The following is a 19839-nucleotide window of genomic DNA, read 5'->3' on the forward strand; positions in this document are numbered from 1 at the left end:
CCCCCTAGTAGTAAGGACTACATCTAACTCATTTTTGAATATATTTAGTGAATTGACCTCAACAACTTTCTGTGGTAGAGAATTCTACAGGTTCACCACTCTCTGGGTGAAGAAGTTTCTCCTCATCTCGGTCCTAAATGGCTTACCCCCTATCCTGAGACTGTTACCCCTGGTTCTGGACTTCCCCAACATTGGGAACATTCTTCCTGCATCTAACCTGTCTAAACCCGTCAGAATTTTAAACGTTTCTATGAGATCCCCTCTCATTCTTCTGAACTCCAGTGAATACAAGCCCAGTTGATCCAGTCTTTCTTGATATGTCAGTCCCGCCATCCCAGGAATCAGTCTGGTGAACCTTCACTGCAGTCCCTCAATAGCAAGAATGCCCTTCCTCAAGTTAGGAGATCAAAACTGTACACAATACTCCAGGTGTGACCTCACCAAGGCCCTGTACAACTGTAGTAACACCTCCCTGCCCCTGTACTCAAATCCCCTCGCTATGAAGGCCAACATGTCATTTGCTTTCTTAACCGCCTGCTGTACCTGCATGCCAACCTTCAATGACTGATGTACCATGACACCCGGAATCAACCTAGTGAACCTTCTCTGAACTGCCTCCAAAACACGTATATCCTTTCGTAAATATGGAAACCAAAACTGCACGCAGTATTCCAAGTGTGGCCTCACCAATACCTTATATAGCTGTCGCAAGACTTCCTTGCTTTTATACTCCATCCCCTTTGCAAAAAGGCCAAAATACCATTGGCCTTCCTGATCACTTGCTGTACCTGCATACTATCCTTTTGTGTTTCATGCACAAGTACCCCCAGGTCCCGCTGTACTGCGGCACTTTGCAATCTTTCTCCATTTAAATAATAACTTGCTGTTCGATTTTTTTCTGCCAAAGTGCATGACCTCACACTTTCCAATATTACATTCCATCTGCCAAATATTTGCCCACTCACTTAGCCTGTCTATGTCCTTTTGCTGATTTTGTGTGTCCGCCTCACACATTGCTTTTCTTCCCATCTTTGTACCGTCAGCAAACTTGGTTACATTACACTCAGTCGCTTCTTCCAAGTCGTTAATATAGATTGTAAATAGTTGGGATCCACTGAGCCCTGCGGCATCCCACTAGTTACTGGTTGCCAACCAGAGAATGAACCATTTATCCCTACATTCTGTTTTCTGTTTATTAGCCAATCCTCTATCCATGCTAATATATTACCCCCAACCCCGTGAACTTTTATCTTGTGCAGTAACCTTTTATGTGGCACCTTGTCAAATGCCTTCTGGAAGTCAAATACACCACATCCACTGGTTCCCCTTTATCCACCCTGTTCGTTACATCCTCAAAGAACTCCAGCAAATTTGTCAAACATGACTTCCCCTTCATAAATCCATGCTAACTCTGCCTGACCGAATTTTGCTTTTCCAAATGTCCTGCTACTGCTTTTTTAATAATGTGTGAAAGCTGAACCTGTACCTGAGTATGTCATATATCATATCATAGGCAGTCCCTCGAAATCAAGGAAGACTTGCTTCCACTCTAAAAGTGAGTTCTTAGGTGACTGAGCAGTCCAATAAAGGAATTCCAGTCTCTGTCACAGGTGGGACAGACAGTCGTTGAAGGAAAGGGTGGGTGGGACTGGTTTGCCGCACGCTCATTCCGCTGCCTGCGCTTGGTTTCTGCATGCTCTCGGCGATGAGACTCAAGGTGCTCAGCGCCCTCCCAGATGCACTTCCTCCACTTAGGGCCTGAGTATGATGTTACCAAGGGCAGACTGAAAATGAGGAAGAGAAGGGGGGCAAGAACTTTGACAGTGTGGAGGCGTGATCAGGAAAAGCCATTGCTGGAGATTAACTGACTATGTTCAGATAGATAGGAATGCAACCATACAAGGGAAGTTCAACAGAGCTGGGCTATGGAGGTAAAGTTTTGTAGGAGGATGGTGTGGTCAGCCATGTTGAACTCTTGAGGAGGTCAGGAGGATGGGGGTTAATGCACCACAGTCACGACCACAGAATATGTTGTTTGTGACTTTAGCTAAGGCCATTTTGGTGTCGTAAGAATTTTGCTAACTAAACTGGAGGGATTCAAACAAGAGTTTTGGGAATTAATAGTATGAAGCTGGGATGCAACAACACATTTGACGACTTAAGTGTAACAGTAGTTTGCAAGATCAAGAGTGGGTTTTTTAAGGAGGATTGTTGACTGCAATTTTGCTGGAAAGAGAGAATCATTGACAATATCAGACAGCATGAGGTCAAAGAAAGGGAGTTGGGTGATCAGGAGTTGAGTGGGAAGAGAACCAAGGAAACAGGCATTGGGACTCATGCAGGAGATGGGCTCATGGGGGAGAAACTGTAGAAAGACGAAGGTTCAGGGTTAGAATATATGGGAGACGAGGAGGAATGAGGAGAGGAGGATAAAGTGGAAGCAGCCACGTGTAAAGTCTTAACCTTAACTTTGGTGATGAGTTGTGAGAGTGGTGGAATTGAAGCAGGGTAGGGAGAGTTGGGTGGTAATGGAGACAAGGCAATGGTTATAGTCGGGCTTGTTGGAGATTGAGACCATGGGTGCAGAGGCGATGAGAAATGACGAGGTCAAGGTGGCAGCGAAGGTTATGAGTTTATGTGAAGGGTAAGATTGAGAAATAACAGAAGAGCAGTGAATTTGAAGGAGAGAGTGCTAGAAAAGTTGTGGTGAATATTGAAGTTACTCAGTGCAGAAGCTAAGGGAAGAGAGAACAGAGGAGAGTTCCAAAAGGTGGACAGCTGTGGCATGGTGTGATAAACTATAAGGATTTTAAATATAAGGCATAAGGGCTAGAAGAGTCCATTCTGTACTCTGGTTTCCTCTGAAGATCCAAGTGCCAGTGCACATGTACAGAGACTTCTATGCAATATATGGAGGTGTCTGCATGATCAGAGTAACACATCAAGCTTTAGAGTGGTAGTCGCCTGACCAGCATGAGTGAGATGCTTTTATTTAATGTGCCCCACCTACAACAGCCTTAAGGGCTGATTTTCTGATTGAACTCCTCCACTGCAGAGCCTTACTAGGAGTTCAAATTGGGAAATCGTGGATGCGTTCTCATGATTTTCCATTCACTAAAATCAATGGACGGAAAATCATGGGAATTGTGTGAGTGATTTCCCACTTTGCACTCCTGGCAGGCAACGGTCCATGCCAGAAGGACGCATTCAGAAAAACAGCATATAAATGTTTGGGGATTATACAGACAGGTGCCTGTGGACCAGTGCATTTTCCACCAAGCTTATGGCTACTTGTGGTTTTTCTAGATCTTTCAATACTTACCACGATGCTGGTGATGGTTGGAAAATTTGTTATCACTTCTGCCTTCTCCATGGTTTATGTCTACACTGCTGAACTCTACCCAACCGTGGTAAGAAACATGGGTGTCGGAGTGAGCACGATGGCCTCCAGGACAGGCAGTATCATCTCACCTTACTTTGTTTATCTTGGTAAGATACCAGAGTTAAAGTTTTATATGCAGTTTGGAAATTTCCAGGCTTACTCCATGTACTTGGTGCTGGTATTCTTTTTTGTGATATACAGATTTAATTGAAAACTTCCCCTTATCTATCCCAAACCTTTGCACTTACTTAGACTCCATTTAACTCTGGAGTCCTGTGCTTTTATTTATGAGTAAGCTTTATACGTAGGGCATGCTCTCACAAATGCTGCACTTGTGCTATTGTGTACAGGAACACTTGCGCCATATGTTTTGCACTTGCAAGTGGATGACTGTCTTGTCTGTATTGAGCTGGGTTATGAGTGCTCTAAGTGCATAGCTAAGTTATGCAGTTTTAATTGTACAAATCAGCCTACTCATCAACTATGCTGTGTACTGCACCCAAGCTAACAACCAAAGACTGCATTTGATACATTTTGTTGCATGCTGCCTTTTTCAGTAAGGAGAAGAAAATGATGTATTGAACAGTTTTTTCGCCCTAAGCTTATCTGATTGGAAAGCACCATCACTACAGAATGTGTGAGAGCTGACCGAGTACATTACAATTGTCAGTTGTATGTGTGAATAATTATAGTCAGTGTGAAATATTTTTCAGCTACAGCTTTCTACATGAACTTTTTATGGGATGCTATACTAGTTCCCAATCATTTTCATTAATGCACCTTGTGTTGCAACTTATAGCAGTAATTGAATCAATTCAGGTAACAATACTGAAGTACTCAGAGAATCTGACACGTGTAACTTTATTTTGTATATCAGTGTACAATTTTTCACCAGAAATTATGCATTTCACAACTGGATTGCCCCACAAGGCACTATTTATAACATTTAAATGGCAGTTTAACAAATTCAGCAGCATTCTTGCAGGTGCTTTCAGATTGACTGCTAAATTGTGCATAATTTAGATTTAATGAATTTTCACAAAAAAGATTTATGGAACATATTTTATATTGTATAGTGCTGGTAATTCCAATTGGAAAGTTGATACGTTTTTGGTGAAATGATTGAGCACTGTAAAATAACTTTGCCATGGCCGAAAGTATCCCCACATTGTTAGAATGCACTTGCATTGAAAATACACTCAAGGGTGCTTTTATAGCAATTATAGACTCGCATTACATGTAGTGCCTTTGGCTTTATGTTGAGTTGCTGGTATTCACGTTACAAACTATATTTGGTATATATTTTCACAGGTGCTTATAATGAGCTTCTGCCCTTCATTCTAATGGGGGGTTTAACAATATTGTCAGCAATTCTGGTCTTGTTTTTTCCCGAAACAATCAATATTCCTCTCCCGGAAACCATTGACCAGATGCAGAATATCAAGTGGTAAGTGTATAATTGTTATGATTACATCTTTTATTCCCACTTTTCTTCTCTCAACAATAACTTGCACTTATCTCATGCCTTTAACATAGAAAACATCCTAAAATGCTTCACAGAGGAAAGAAAAGAGCATTTATTGGAGGGTTAAAAGACATTACCAAAACTTTGTTGAAGATGTATTCTGAGAATTACATGGAATATACAGCACAGTTCATAATTTCCTTGAACATTGTGGAACCAACCAGGAGGCAGGCTATCTTAGATGTGGTACTGTGTAATGAGACAGGATTAATAAACGATCTCCTAGTAAAGGATCTTCGAGGAATGAGTGACCATAACATGGTTGAATTTCAAATTCAGTTGGAGGGTGAGAAAGTTGGATCTCAAACCAGTGTCCTAAGCTTAAATAAAGGAAACTACAAAGGTATGAGGGCAGAGTTGGCTAAAGTGGACTGGGAAAATAGATTAAAGTATGGGACAATTGATGGGCAGTGGCAGACATTTAAGGAGATATTTCATAACTCGCAAAAAAAATATATCCCAATGAGAAGGAAAGACTGTAAGAGAAGGAATAACCATCCATGGCTAACTAGGGAAATAATGGATGGTATCACATTGAAAACAAGGGCATACAATGTGGTCAAGACTAGTGGGAGGCCAGAGGATTGGGGAACTTTTAAAAGCCAGCAAAGAACGACTAAAAAAATGATAAAGTGAGGGAAGATAGATTATAAAAGTAAACTAGCACGAAATATAAAAACAGATAGTAAGAGTTTCTACAGGTACATAAAAAGGAAAAGAGTGGCTAAAGTAAATGTTGGTCCCCTAGAGGATGAGACTGGGGAATTAATAATGGAGAACAGGGAAATGACAGAGACGTTGAACAAATATTTTGTATCGGTCTTCACGGTGGAAGACACTAAAAACATCCCAATAGTGGATAATCAAGGGGCTATAGGGAGGGAGGAATATAATACAATCACTATCACTAATGAAGTAGTACTCAGCAAAATAATCGGACTAAAGACAAGTCCCCTGGAACTGATGGCTTACATCCTAGGGTCTTAAAAGAAGTAGCTGCAGAGATAGTGGATGCATTGATTGTAATCTACCAAAATTTCCTGGATTCTGGGGTGGTCCCAGCAGATTGGAAAACCACAAACGAAACGCCCCTATTTAAAAAAGGAGGCAGACAAAATGCAGGAAAACTATAGACCAGTTAGCCTAACATCTGTGGTTGGGAAAATGCTGGAGTCCATTATTAAGGAAGCAATAGCGGGACATTTGGAAAAGCACAATTCAATCAAGCAGAGTCAGCATAGTTTTATGAAAGGGAAATCAAGTTTGGCAAATTTGCTGGAGTTCTTTGAGGATGTAACCAGCAAGGTGGATAAGGGGGAACCAGTGGATGTGGTGTATTTGGATTTCCAGAAGGCATTCGATAAGGTGCCACATAAAAGGTTTCTGCACAAGATAAAAGTTCATGGGGTTGGGAGTAATATATTAGCATGGATAGAGGATTGGCTAACTAACAGAAAACAGAGAGTCAGGATACATGTGTCATTTTCCGGTTGGCAAACATGACTAGTGGGGTGCCGCACGGATCGGTGTTGGGTCCTCAACTATTTACAATCTATATTAATGACTTGGATGAAGGGACCGACTGTAATGTAGCCAAGTTAGCTGATGATACAAAGGGCCCAAGTTTGCGCCCTCTAAGAATGGAGCACCTCCATAAGGTGCGCCGATTTTCTGGAATAAAAAGGGCGCCTAAAACTTACCTTGTGATTCTGCGAGCACCTCAGGAAGTCTTCATGCTCGGCGTGGCACAGCACAAGGAGTTGGGGGCGGAGCCATGTTCTGGTGCTGAAAACAGTGCCAGGACCTCTGCACATGCGCGCTAGAGTGTGTGAGCATGTACAGTAGCTCCTCGCCCCAGAGACTGCGTGGGAGGGGCCTGAAACATGCCGCCCCAAGCCCTGGCTGAATGGGCTCCCCGGGCGAAGATTGGGACTCGGGCCTCCCTCCCGTTCAGCTCAACCGCCCCCCCCCCCCCCAACCCGCTCCCTCCCTCCCGTTCAGCTCCCGCTCCCCCCCCACCACCTCCCTCCCATTCAGCTCCCGCTCCCCGCCCCTCCCTCCCATTCAGCTACCCCTCCTCCCCGCTCCTCTCCGCCCTCCTCCCTCCACATCCTCAGCGGGGCCCACTCGCCCGGCATCTTGCGGGGGGCGGGCCCCATCCGAAGCCTTCGGCAGCCCGGCCAGGCATCTGTGTCGTCGGCGGGGCCCGCCCGCCTGGCATCTTGCTGGGGGCGGTCCCGTCTGAAGTCTTCGGCGGCCCGGCAAGGCATCTGCATCGTCGGCGGCGGGGCCCGTTTAGCCTCCCCCTCATTTCCTCTCCCCTCTCCTCTCCCTCCCTTCCTCTCCCTCCCCTTCCTCTTCTCCCTCCTTCCCCCCGTCCTTTCCCTCCTCCTCCTCTCCCTCCCTCGCCCCCTACCTCCTTCCCTCTCCCTCCTCTCCCTCCCTCGCCCCTCCTCTCCCTCCTCCTCTCCCTCCCTCCCCACTCTCTCCCCCCTCCCACTCTCTTCCCCCCACCCCTTGCTGTCAGAAACACAGAGAGACACTGACACTGACAGAGAGAGAGAGAGACACTGACAGAGAGAGAGAGAGACACTGACAGAGAGAGAGAGACATTGACAGAGACAGAGAGAGAGAGAGACACTGGGTGGGGTGGGGGGAGCATTCCAGCACACTGTTGGAGGGCTCCCGGTGCTGCAGTAGGTGAGTAGAAATAATTTTTTATTTATTGATTGATTTTTTTTTTGGATTGATTTATTGGTTGATTTATTGATTTATCATTTATTATTGATGATGGCTCTTTATTTGTAAAAATGAAGTGTTTAATATTTGTAACCCCGCCCCCCCCTTCTCCATCTCTCGTTCCCTACGCCTGATTTATAAGTGTAGGCAAGGTTGTTCTGAGCGTACAAAAATCTACACTTACTCCATTCTAATTAGTTTGGAGTAAGTTTTCGCTGCCAAAACTTGCAAAACAGGTGTAAGTGGCTGGACACACCCGTTTGAAATAAAAAATATGTTCTCAAATAAAACTCACTAGAACTGGAGCAAACTAAATACTGAGAATTGCAATTTCTAAGATGCTCCATTCTAAACTAGTTGCTCCAAAAAAATAGGAGCAACTCAGGCCGAAACTTGAGCCCTAAGATGGGTGGGAAAGCAAATTGTGAGGAGGACACAAAAAATCTGCAAAGGTATATAGACAGGCTAAGTGAGTGGGCAAAAATTTGGCAGATGGAGTATAATGTGAGAAAATGTGAGGTTATCCACTTTTGGAGAAAAAATAGAAAAGCAAATTATAATTTAAATGGAAAAAAGTTGTAAAGTGCTGCACTACAGAGGGATTTGGGGGTCCTTGTGCCTGAAACACAAAAACTTAGTATGCAGGTACAGCAAGTAATCAGGAAGGCAAATGGAATGTTGGCCTTTATTGTAAGGGGGATGGAGTATAAAAGCAGAGAAGTCTTGCTACAACTGTACAGGGTATTGGTGAGGCCACATCTAGAGTACTGCGTACAGTTTTGGTCTCCATATTTAATGAAGGATATACTTACATTGGAGGCTGTTCAGAGAAGGTTCATTAGGTTGATTCCGAAGATGAGAGGGTTGACTTTTGAAAGGTTAAGTAGGTTGGGCCATTACTCGTTGGAGTTCAGAAGAAAGAGAGGTGATCTTATCGAAACATATAAGATAATGAGGGGGCTCGACAAGGTGGATGCAGAGAGGATATTTCCACTCATAGGGGAAACTAAAACTAGGGGACATAGTCTAAGAATAAGGGGCCTCCCTTTTAAAACTGAGATGAGGAGGAATTTCTTCTCTGAGAGTTATAAATCTATGGAATTCTCTGCCCCAGAAAGCTGTGGAGGCTGGGTCATTGAATGTATTTAAGCTGGAGATAGACAGATTTTTGAGCGATAAGGGTTAAAGGATTATGGGGAGCAGGCAGGGAAGTGGAGCTGAGTCCATGATCAGATCAGCCATGATCTTAGAAAATGGCGGAGCAGACTCGAGGGGCCAGGTGGCCTACTCCTGCTCCTATTTCTTATCTTCTTATGTTCTTAAACAAGCAATGCAACTGAACTAGTCTGTGCTGGTGTTTATACCCCACACAGATCATGTACTCATCTAGTTTCTTTTTGAAAGCATCTCAGCTATTTCTCTCAACCACTTCCTGTGGCAGCGAGTTCCACATACTAACTACTCTGAGTAAGGACATTTCGCCTTATTTCCCTATTGGATTTATTAGTGACTATTTTGTATTTATGTCCCCTAGTTTTGGATTATCTTACAAGTGGAAACATTCTCTTCACATCTACCCTGCCAACCCCATTCTTACTGTTAAATACCTCTATGAGGTCTCCTCTGAGTCTTTTCTAAAGAATAAAAGCTCCAACTTGTTCAATCTTTCCTGATAGCTGTAATCTCTCAGTTCTGCTGCCATCCTTTACATTTTTTTTGCACTTTCCCCAGAGATTCTGTGGCCTTTTATAGTATGGAGTCTAGAACTGTACACAGACTAGAGTCTTACAAGTTCAACATAACTTCACTGATTTGAATTCTATACCCCTGGAAATAAATCCCAGTGCTTTGTTAGGATGTTTAATTGCTTTGCTGACCTGCAAAGCTGCTTTTAATGACTTGTACACCTGGATTTCATTGCTCCTCTACCCCATTCAGTTTCTTAAGGGCTAGACTTTCCACTTCACATCGCCCATCTATGGCCCATACATGTCCCAAAACAGACCTATATCGCCCATTTTGAGCAAAAAGTGAAAACCAGGCCCAAAATATCGCCCGAAAAACAGGTGCCTAAGTTTTCACTTTGATTGCCAAGAAGATCGCCGAAATTATAGCCCACACAAGGCCCATCCCAAGTTTCAGCACCTAGCATTCACTTCACTGGGCTGATGCAAGGTCCAAAAGAGTGCTGAGAAATAGTTGCTTTTTCTGTGCCTAAGGGAAGGAAAATGGCACTACGGACACCATTTTGACTTCAGAGGAAAGGCGGAGGATTAGTTGTGAATTATTTAGAGAGTTAGTTGTACTCAGAATATTGGGACAGGGAATAGAAATCGATATTATTACATTATTTTTGGTAAATATTGAATTTATTACATAGCTATTACATAGTGAAGTTGTTGCTAAAATACTTATATATTAAAAGAATAAACAAATATGGATTAACAACTGTATAGTTGATAACTAATGTAACTGAGAGAAGACACACACAATTTATTGAATCAAAGATAATTTTTTTTATTAACAAATATGAGAAAAAAATTTGATAAACTATTCCTCCAAACCCCTCCCCCCACCCCCTGCACCAACCCACCCTTCCCTCAAATACACAAAATCTTAACAATGAACAATGAACAATTAACAAATAACAACTAACAAAACAAGAACAAGAACAATTGAACAAGTGAATAAGTGAAAAGTGAACAAAAATAGAATAAACTTTATGAAAAGACTCCCCCCTCCCTACCTGCAGCCACGTTTCCCTCCAGGTCCAGTCCCAGCCCGTGTTCGTACCCCACCCGCCCGTTTTGGTCTACGCAGACCGACGCCAAGACTTCCTGCCGTGGTGGAGGTGACGGAGCGGAAGCAGAAGCCTGAAGCTCCACTTCCAAGTCAGGAGGAACTGTATCCTCTGTACTCGCTTGCGTGCTCGGGGTCTCGCTGCGAGCAGACACGACACCTTGGGGTGCAGCGCGTGTCCAGCCAGCAACACATGTCGTAGGGCATTGGTTGCGGTTGTCTGCTGCCGAAGGGCCTCCAACGTCTCCCTTGCAGTCTGTGCTTTCTCGGAAGACCAGTTGGAGAAGTTCGTGCAGAACTCACTCCAAGATGCTGGAAACTGCCTCCAGTTCGCGGAGAACTGGCTCCAGTTGGCAGAGAATCCCACGAAACCCTGGATAAGATCATGACCAATTGCCACCGTCTCCCTGCACAGAGATATTAAGCTCTCTGTTTGGCCCTCCATGGTAGGCGATTGCTCACCACGCTGACCGGACCTCTGTGGGGTCGGCGTTTGCAAAATTACATGCCTTGGCGTCACCACGTGCACAACGCTTAGTCCCGGTGCCTCTTCCATCTCAATCCCCCACCCCACAAAAACAATCGCATCCTCCTCCTCCTGCTCCTCCTTTTGTTCTGCCTCAAAATGACTGACGGAGTGCGGGATAACATCATCCTCCTCCTCCTTCTCTTCCTCCTGCAAGCTGTTGGAGGGGTCGATATTTGCAGATGTCTCCGCTACCTCACAATGCTCAATGGACACTTGACCTTAGAAAGATGAATGAAATTTCTAAACAACTCATAACAATACATATCAATATATATCAATATTTCAATATCAATATTACTATTTCAATAACCCAAAACATTGCAATACTTTTCAAAACCCCATATGAACAAGGGTTCACCAGGGTTAACATGGCCTCATTCATAGATCAAGACTACATCGAAATTATTGAATTATAATTGCATAACATTACATGTGTAACTATGATATTTTTCGAATGTATTTAGTAATGTTTGACACATTGCACAGTTCCCATTACTCACGAGACTGAAGGGTGGGCTCGGTCACGCCATGGGTCATGACCGAACGGCTTTCAGGCTCCACCAAGGCCACCGCAAGCTCCTCATATTGAGTAAGAACGTGTACCATCGCGGAACTGCCACCCATCCTCCTTTGCTCCGCGCGGTTGATAAATTATCATTTACAGAATAAGATAACTAACATTGTACAGCATAAGCTAATGGACTTGACACTAAACATTTAAGACTGTCAGATTTAAATGTTCAATTATTACATAACATTGTAGTGCATATGAATAATTTTTAATACTATAAGATTCAAGTTAGTGTTAGGGAGAATAAATGTATTTTTAATTTAATTACTTTACATTATAAATAAATGACATTGAGGATTTTATTTACAATTTATAAACATCAAGTAAATAATACATATGTGTGATTTTAAATATTACTTTTAAATATGTTTTAAATATAGAATATATAATCCAACTTTGGCAGCGGCCAGCAGGATGTTCCATCTCTTGCGGCACTGGTCAGCAGTCCACACCTCATTCAATGCCGATGTCACGACATCGGCAATCTCCAGCAAAATTCTACAATATGCACGGAGTGGAGGTTTCCCATGCCCACCCCGTGTCAAGTCCTCCCACCTCATTGTGACCACATTAACAAGAGCCTCATTGGCCTCCTCACTTAATGCTTTGGCCCTTCACCTCTCCATCTCCCTTTCTTTTTGCACTTTCATTTGCATCAACATTGCTATAAAATGTTTTTTCAGACAAGAGATAATAGATGCTAGATAATAGCTCCTATACTAGCTATTAGATCAATCAAATTTGATAGATTTGTCAATATGATGGTTTAATCAATATTTTCCTCACAGTAAACTACCAAGTCCTCTCTCCTTCACTCTCTCCCACCCTCTCTGATCCTCCCTGTGCCTTTGAGCATGTGCGATGACCCATGAAGTCTCCAAACGCGGCAAAAAAAATCAACCCAAGAAAAGAAAACATCCCACACGTGCACAATAGTGTTGCGAGGGAAGCTTTTTTTTTCTATGACTTCCGTTTGACTTCCACTTTTTTGGGAGATCGCCGAAAAATCAGATCACCCATTTGACATCGCCGGAGTAAGGTCGAGTGGAAAATCGCAAAAAAAAAGGACCTTGTGCCGGCGATCAGCATGGGCGAGATGTCCCACATCGCTGGAACAAGGTCCATTTTTTTGGGCCTCAGCTACCGAGTGTAAAGTCTAGCCCTATTTAAGGTGTAGATGATGTTTCTGTTCTTCCTACCTAAAAATGGAAACATCAAGCTGATTTAAATATTAGGCTAATTTTCCTGAGTAGGACTGTAGCTTATTTTGGAAGCAATGTGGAGGGAACTGCAGAAAGCAGCTAATTCCTGCAATAATTGACTGTACCATTGCCATGTGGGTTTTAATAATGTTGTTGCACTTTTTGGGAGGGCATCAAAGGCACAGGAGGTGGGTCTCATCGAGGCGATGAACCTCCATGTTTAAACTAATATGGCAGGGAGATGGGAACCTATGCAGCGAGACAGGGCGAAGTAATATGGAGTTAGAAACAGATGGTAGAAAGGTAAAAAGCAATAGTGGAAGGCCGAATAAACAAAGGCAAGAAACAAAAAGGGCCACACTACATCATAATTCTAAAAGGACAAAGGGTGTTAACAAAACAAGCCTGAAAGCTTTGTGTCTTAATGCAAGGAGTATCCGTAATAAAGTGGATGAATTAACTGTGCAAATAGATGTTAACAGATATGATGTGATTGGGATTACAGAGACGTGGCTCCAGGATGATCAGGGCTGGGAACTCAACATCCAAGGGTATTCAACATTCAGGAAAGATAGAATAAAAGGAAAAGGAGGTGGGATAGCATTGCTGGTTAAAGAGGAGATCAATGCAATAGTTAGGAAGGACATTAGCTTGGATGAAGTGGAATCTATATGGGTAGAGCTGCAGAACACCAAAGGGCAAAAAACGTTAGTGGGATTTGTGTACAGACCTCCAAACAATAGTAGTAATGTTGGGGAGGGCATCAAACAGGAAATTAGGGGTGCATGCAATACAGGTGCAGCAGTTATCATGGGAGACTTTAATATGCATATAGATTGGGCGAACCAAACTGGAAGCAATACAGTGGAGGAGGATTTCCTGGAGTGCATGAGGGATAGTTTTCTAGACCAATATGTCGAGGAACCAACTAGGGGGAGGCCATCTTAGACTGAGTGTTGTGTAATGAGAGAGGATTAATTAGCAATCTCGTTGTGCGAGACCCCTTGGGGAAGAATGACCATAATATCGTGGAATTCTATATTAGGATGGCGAATGAAACAGTTAATTAAGAGACCATGGTCCAGAACTTAAAGAAGGGTAACTTTGAAGGTATGAGGCGTGAATTGGCTAGGATAGATTGGCAAATGATACGTAAGGGGTTGACAGTGGATGGGCAATGGCAGACATTTAGAGACTGCATGGATGAACTATTGTACATCCCTGTCTGGCGTAAAAATAAAAAAGGGAAGGTGGCTCACCCGTGGCTATCAAGGGAAATCAGGGACAGTATTAAAGCCAAGGAAGTGGCATAAAAATTGGCCAGAAATAGCAGCAAACCCGAAGACTGGGAGAAATTTAGAACTCAGCAGAGGAGGACAAAGGGTTTGATTAGGGCAGGCAAAATAGAGCACGAGAGGAAGCTTGCAGGGAACATTATGAAGGACTGCAAAAGCTTCTATAGATATGGAAAGAGAAAAAGATTAGTAAAGACAAATGTAGGTCTCCTGCAGTCAAAATCAGGGGAAGTCATAACGGGGAACAAAGAAATGGCAGACCAATTGAACAAGTACTTTGGTTCGGTATTCACGAAGGAGGACACAAACAACCTTCCGGATATAAAAGGGGTCAGAGGGTCTAGTAAGAAGGAGGAACTGAGGGAAATCCTTATTAGTCAGGAAATTGTATTGGGCCATCGCCGTTCTCTCCCCCGCCAACCTCTCCACCGCCGACCTCTCCACCGCCGACCTCTCCACCGCCGACCTCTCCCCCGCCTCGGGCCACCGCCGACCTCTCCCCCGCCTCGGGCCACCGCCGACCTCTCCCCCGCCGACCTCTCCACCGCCGACCTCTCCACCGCCTCGGGCCATCGCCGACCTCTCCCCCGCCAACCTCTCCACCGCCTCGGGCCACCGCCAACCTCTCCACCGCCTCGGGCCACCGCCAACCTCTCCACCGCCTCGGGCCACCGCCGACCTCTCCCCCGCCTCGGGCCACCGCCGACCTCTCCCCCGCCTCGGGCCACCGCCGACCTCTCCCCCGCCTCGGGCCACCGCCGACCTCTCCCCCGCCGACCTCTCCACCGCCGACCTCTCCACCGCCTCGGGCCATCGCCGACCTCTCCCCCGCCAACCTCTCCACCGCCTCGGGCCACCGCCGACCTCTCCCCCGCCTCGGGCCACCGCCGACCTCTCCCCCGCCTCGGGCCATCGCCGACCTCTCCCCCGCCGACCTCTCCCCCGCCGACCTCTCCACCGCCGACCTCTCCACCGCCTCGGGCCATCGCCGACCTCTCCCCCGCCGACTTCTCCACTGCCGACCTCTCCCCAGCCTCGGGCCACTGCCGACTTCTCCCCAGCCTCGGGCCACTGCCGACCTCTCCCCCACCGCGGGCCATCGCCGACCTCTCCCCCGCCGGTCTCTCCCCCGCCTCGGGCCACCGCCGGTGTCTCCCCCGCCTCGGGCCACTGCCGACCTCTCCCCCACCGCGGGCCATCGCCGACCTCTCCCCCGCCGACCTCTCCCCCGCCTCGGGCCACTGCCGACTTCTCCCCAGCCTCGGGCCACTGCCGACCTCTCCCCCGTCTCGGGCCATCGCCGACCTCTCCCCCGCCGGTCTCTCCCCCGCCTCGGGCCACCGCCGGTGTCTCCCCCGCCTCGGGCCACAGCCGACCTCTCCCCCGCCTCAGGTCGTCGGAAAGACATTCCGAAGTCCAGAACTACATGAACCTGGGCTCGGTCGTTTCTGGATTTGGGACGTCATAAAGATGTTCCGAAGTCCGGAACTACACAGAATCCGGAGCGGCCTCGGTCCCGAGACTTCCGGATTCTCGACGCTGTAACAAAGGAAGTTTGTTACTGACAGCCTAGTGAGCTGTTTTGAGAATGTGCCCATCATGGTCAAATAGTGCAGATGTGTGCAAGATGTGAAGTCTGGGCAAGTGAGGAATGCAATAATGCTGAGAGTGGGATGTACAGAGCATGTGGGTAGGAGGAGGAGGTGGAGTGAAGTAGAGTGCAGTGATTGTGGAGGAGTTGTGTGAGTAGTGAGGCTGTAGGTGGTGCAGGTATGAGGAGAGAGGACTTTGAGATAGGAATCTTACCTTGATAACTCTGCTGAGGTCATTGAAATTTTTTGGCATTGCAGCCATGTCCTGGGAATTAAGCTCCTTGCAATGACTTCCTCAACCACCACCTCCCACTGATGGTGGATGTGTTGCCTGGAGGGCTTTCTACTCCCCGGGGGGGAAAACAGAATCTCCCTCTTCCTGTCCACTCTCTGGACCAGGGCCTCCAAAGCAACATGGGGATCTGATCTACAGCTCTTGCCGCAATTTTTCTCTTTCTCCAGTGCAGCGAAAATGTACCTCCCCTTTAAGAGGGGCAGGCTTGTCTTTAAGTGGTGATGGACAGTGACGATTTTCCACCCCCGCCCCCCCCCCAAAACAGGCGCACAGCCAATAAGCAGCGTTGTAGGGCTGGCATGCCTGAGCCATTCTAATGTGGTTCCAGCACCACGTTCACATGATCCTTGTACCTAATCCTAAAGTCGTGCTTATTTGCACACACGATTGAATTTCTAGGCCTCTGAGTTATGTAATACTTTTAGTCCTTAAAACAATAGATAGGTAGCCTAGATTTATTTGATCAACATGCTTGAGGATTCTTCTCAGCACTAATACTCACCACACTAGAAGGTTTATGATGGTGATGGCTCGGATATTATAGGTTTTTACCAAGTGAATAATTGTATAAGATTGTACACTTTTAGCCTTTATGTCTTCGAGCTGGAAGGAAAACAGAGGAATCAATATTACTGTTAATAGTTATGAGAAAATATATATTACACCTACATATACATACATACACATATTATATGTATATATTATATTTTCCTGTCTTGCAAAAATGAAGTGGCAATAATGGGACTCTCCTTTTCCAAAGCTGAGCAATTCCCTTTTCCTCCCCCAAAACAGTGATAATCTTCGTTTATTGGAGAACACTTCTCAGATGTCATGATTTTCCATGTGGACTGCTCTCTCATGTCTCATTTATCTTCAAAATATATTCTGAGCAGATTCAAAATCTGAACTTTGAGTAAACTCCACAAATTCTATCCTCAGAATCAGCCCTGGATTACGAGTAACATGGAAACAGTGTAGTATAAACTTTGATCACATTCTTTCCCTCCCCTTCCACGTCACCCTGGACTCATTTGTAGATACTAAAAATTGTTTGCACAGTGCTCAATTATAGCTGTTAATGTGGTCACTCACCTAATATACACCTTTCCACAAACAATTTTAATTTGTAGTTCTGGGACTGCCTGGCAGAGGTCCAGCAGTACAAATGCCCAGCATTACCCAATCTATTCATTCACTAATCTGTACACAAAGCTTAGATTACAACAGTGGTTCTCAGTGTAAGCGCAATACAACTTCCATTTTCTTGCTGCTGTGCCAGGTCATAGTTCACGATGTCCTCAAGGCAGATTGTTTTTGAAACCACATCACATCACTTGTGATCCGTGTTTAGTTGGGAAAACAACTTTCATGGGGTAGGGGTATATTACATATAATTTTTTAAGATAGAACTTTTAATGAAATTATATATTATAATTTTTCATTCAGTTTATTCACATAAGTGGGTATATGGAGAGTATCAGGCAAGACTTACTAACATTTTGGCCTAAAAATATGTGGAAATGTGATCCCAGCAGTTACATCGGGATGCCGACCCCCTGCCCCCCACAACTAAACTCACCAGAAACAATCGGCAGAAGCTGGAAGGCCAGGGGAGGGAGAAGTGCTGGGTTTCCTCCTATCACCCAGTAAGTTGTTGAGTTTGGTCTGAGAAAAAAAGTTATTCAACCTCTAACATTTAGGGGTCTAGGATGTAATCCTTGCGTATTCTCCAATCTGGACTTCGTTTCTGCCAGTATTAGCTACGTAAGCATCATAAATCAGGTTTTCTTGGGTATTAACTGAGGGCTTAGGTTTAGGGACTCCCTATTTAGAGAATCGCCACTTCTGGCCCTATGCCAACTTATGCCAATGGACTTGTAAGGGACGGACGGAGGCTCTGCCCCCATAGGATCATCCTGGAAAGTGTGGCTGAAGGTTGGGATCCAGCGTAGCCAGATCCAGACTAAGTTTGTGGCCATCCTGGTGGACTCCTGCTGAACATGTGATGGGAGTCTGCCAGAAGAACTACATATTTTATGGGCTATTGTGTATTTGAGCAAAATAACTTCATCTTTACTGGCTGGAAGAAAAATAGGAACCTTGTTTAAAGGGGCCTTGTTGCCATAGTAATCTCCTTTCTCTGAAGCTTATCCATAACTGCAAGGACAAAGGGTGTTAAAAGAACAAGCCTGAAGGCTTTGTGTCTTAATGCAAGGAGTATCCGCAATAAAGTGGATGAATTAACTGTGCAAATAGATGTTAACAAATATGATGTGATTGGGATTACGGAGACGTGGCTCCAGGATGATCAGGGCTGGGAACTCAACATCCAGAGGTATTCAACATTCAGGAAAGATAAAATAAAAGGAAAAGGAGGTGGGGTAGCATTGCTGGTTAAGGAGCAAATTAAGGCAATAGTTCGGAAGGACATTAGCTTGGATGATGTGGAATCTATATGGGTAGAGCTGCAGAATACCAAAGGACAAAAAACGTTAGTGGGAGTTGTGTACAGACCTCCAAACAGTAGTAGTGATGTTGGGGAGGGCATCAAACATGAAATTAGGGGTGCGTGCAATAAAGGTGCAGCAGTTATAATGGGTGACTTTAATATGCACATAGATTGGGTTAACCAAACTGGAAGCAATACGGTAGAGGAGGATTTCCTGGAGTGCATAAGGGATGGTTTTTTAGACCAATATGTCGAGGAACCAACTAGGGGGGAGGCCATCTTAGACTGGGTGTTGTGTAATGAGAGAGGATTAATTAGCAATCTCGTTGTGCGAGGCCCCTTGGGGAAGAGTGACCATAATATGGTGGAATTCTGCATTAGGATGGAGAATGAAACAGTTAATTCAGAGACCATGGTCCAGAACTTAAAGAAGGGTAACTTTGAAGGTATGAAGCGTCAATTGGCTAGGATAGATTGGTGAATGATACTGAAGGGGTTGACTGTGGATGGGCAATGGCAGACATTTAGAGACCGCATGGATTAACTACAACAATTGTACATTCCTGTCTGTCATAAAAATAAAAAAGGGAAGGTGGCTCAACCGTGGCTATCAAGGGAAATCAGGGATAGCATTAAAGCCAAGGAAGTGGCATACAAATTGGCCAGAAATAGCAGAGAACCCGGGGACTGGGAGAAATTTAGAACTCAGCAGAGGAGGACAAAGGGTTTGATTAGGGCAGGGAAAATGGAGTACGAGAAGAAGCTTGCAGGGAACATTAAGACGGATTGCAAAAGTTTCTATAGATATGTAAAGAGAAAAAAGGTTAGTAAAGACAAACGTAGGTCCCCTGCAGTCAGAATCAGGGGAAGTCATAACGGGGAACAAAGAAATGGCGGACCAATTGAACAAGTACTTTGGTTCGGTATTCACTGAGGAGGACACAAACAACCTGCCGGATATAAAAGGGGTCGGAGGGTCTAGTAAGGAGGAGGAACTGAGGGAAATCCTTATTCGTCGGGAAATTGTGTTGGGGAAATTGATGGGATTGAAGACCGATAAATCCCCAGGGCCTGATGGACTGCATCCCAGAGTACTTAAGGAGGTGGCCTTGGAAATAGTGGATGCATTGACAGTCATTTTCCAACATTCCATTGACTCTGGATCAGTTCCTATGGAGTGGAGGGTAGCCAATGTAACCCCACTTTTTAAAAAAGGAGGGAGAGAGAAAACAGGGAATTACAGACCGGTCAGCCTGACATCGGTAGTGGGTAAAATGATGGAATCAATTATTAAGGATGTCATAGCAGTGCATTTGGAAAGAGGTGACATTATAGGTCGAAGTCAGCATGGATTTGTGAAAGGGAAATCATGCTTGACAAATCTTCTGGAATTTTTTGAGGATGTTTCCAGTAGAGTGGACAAGGGAGAACCAGTTGATGTGGTATATTTGGACTTTCAGA

The 19839-nt window shown here is 45.0% G+C and overlaps 1 protein-coding gene across 1 annotated transcript in view; it reads left to right on the forward strand.

Annotated features, from left to right (window-relative positions):
• Window positions 1-19839, forward strand: part of LOC139262892 (organic cation/carnitine transporter 2-like) — a 131486-nt gene that overhangs the window by 101352 nt on the left and 10295 nt on the right. Inside the window, exons 8-9 of the mRNA XM_070878147.1 lie at window positions 3307-3489; window positions 4694-4829. Of these exons, the coding sequence (XP_070734248.1) occupies window positions 3307-3489; window positions 4694-4829 (319 nt within the window). The remainder of the gene's footprint in view (window positions 1-3306; window positions 3490-4693; window positions 4830-19839) is intronic.

Source organism: Pristiophorus japonicus, chromosome 4, assembly GCF_044704955.1.
Source record: "Pristiophorus japonicus isolate sPriJap1 chromosome 4, sPriJap1.hap1, whole genome shotgun sequence".
Taxonomy (NCBI): domain Eukaryota; kingdom Metazoa; phylum Chordata; class Chondrichthyes; family Pristiophoridae; genus Pristiophorus; species Pristiophorus japonicus.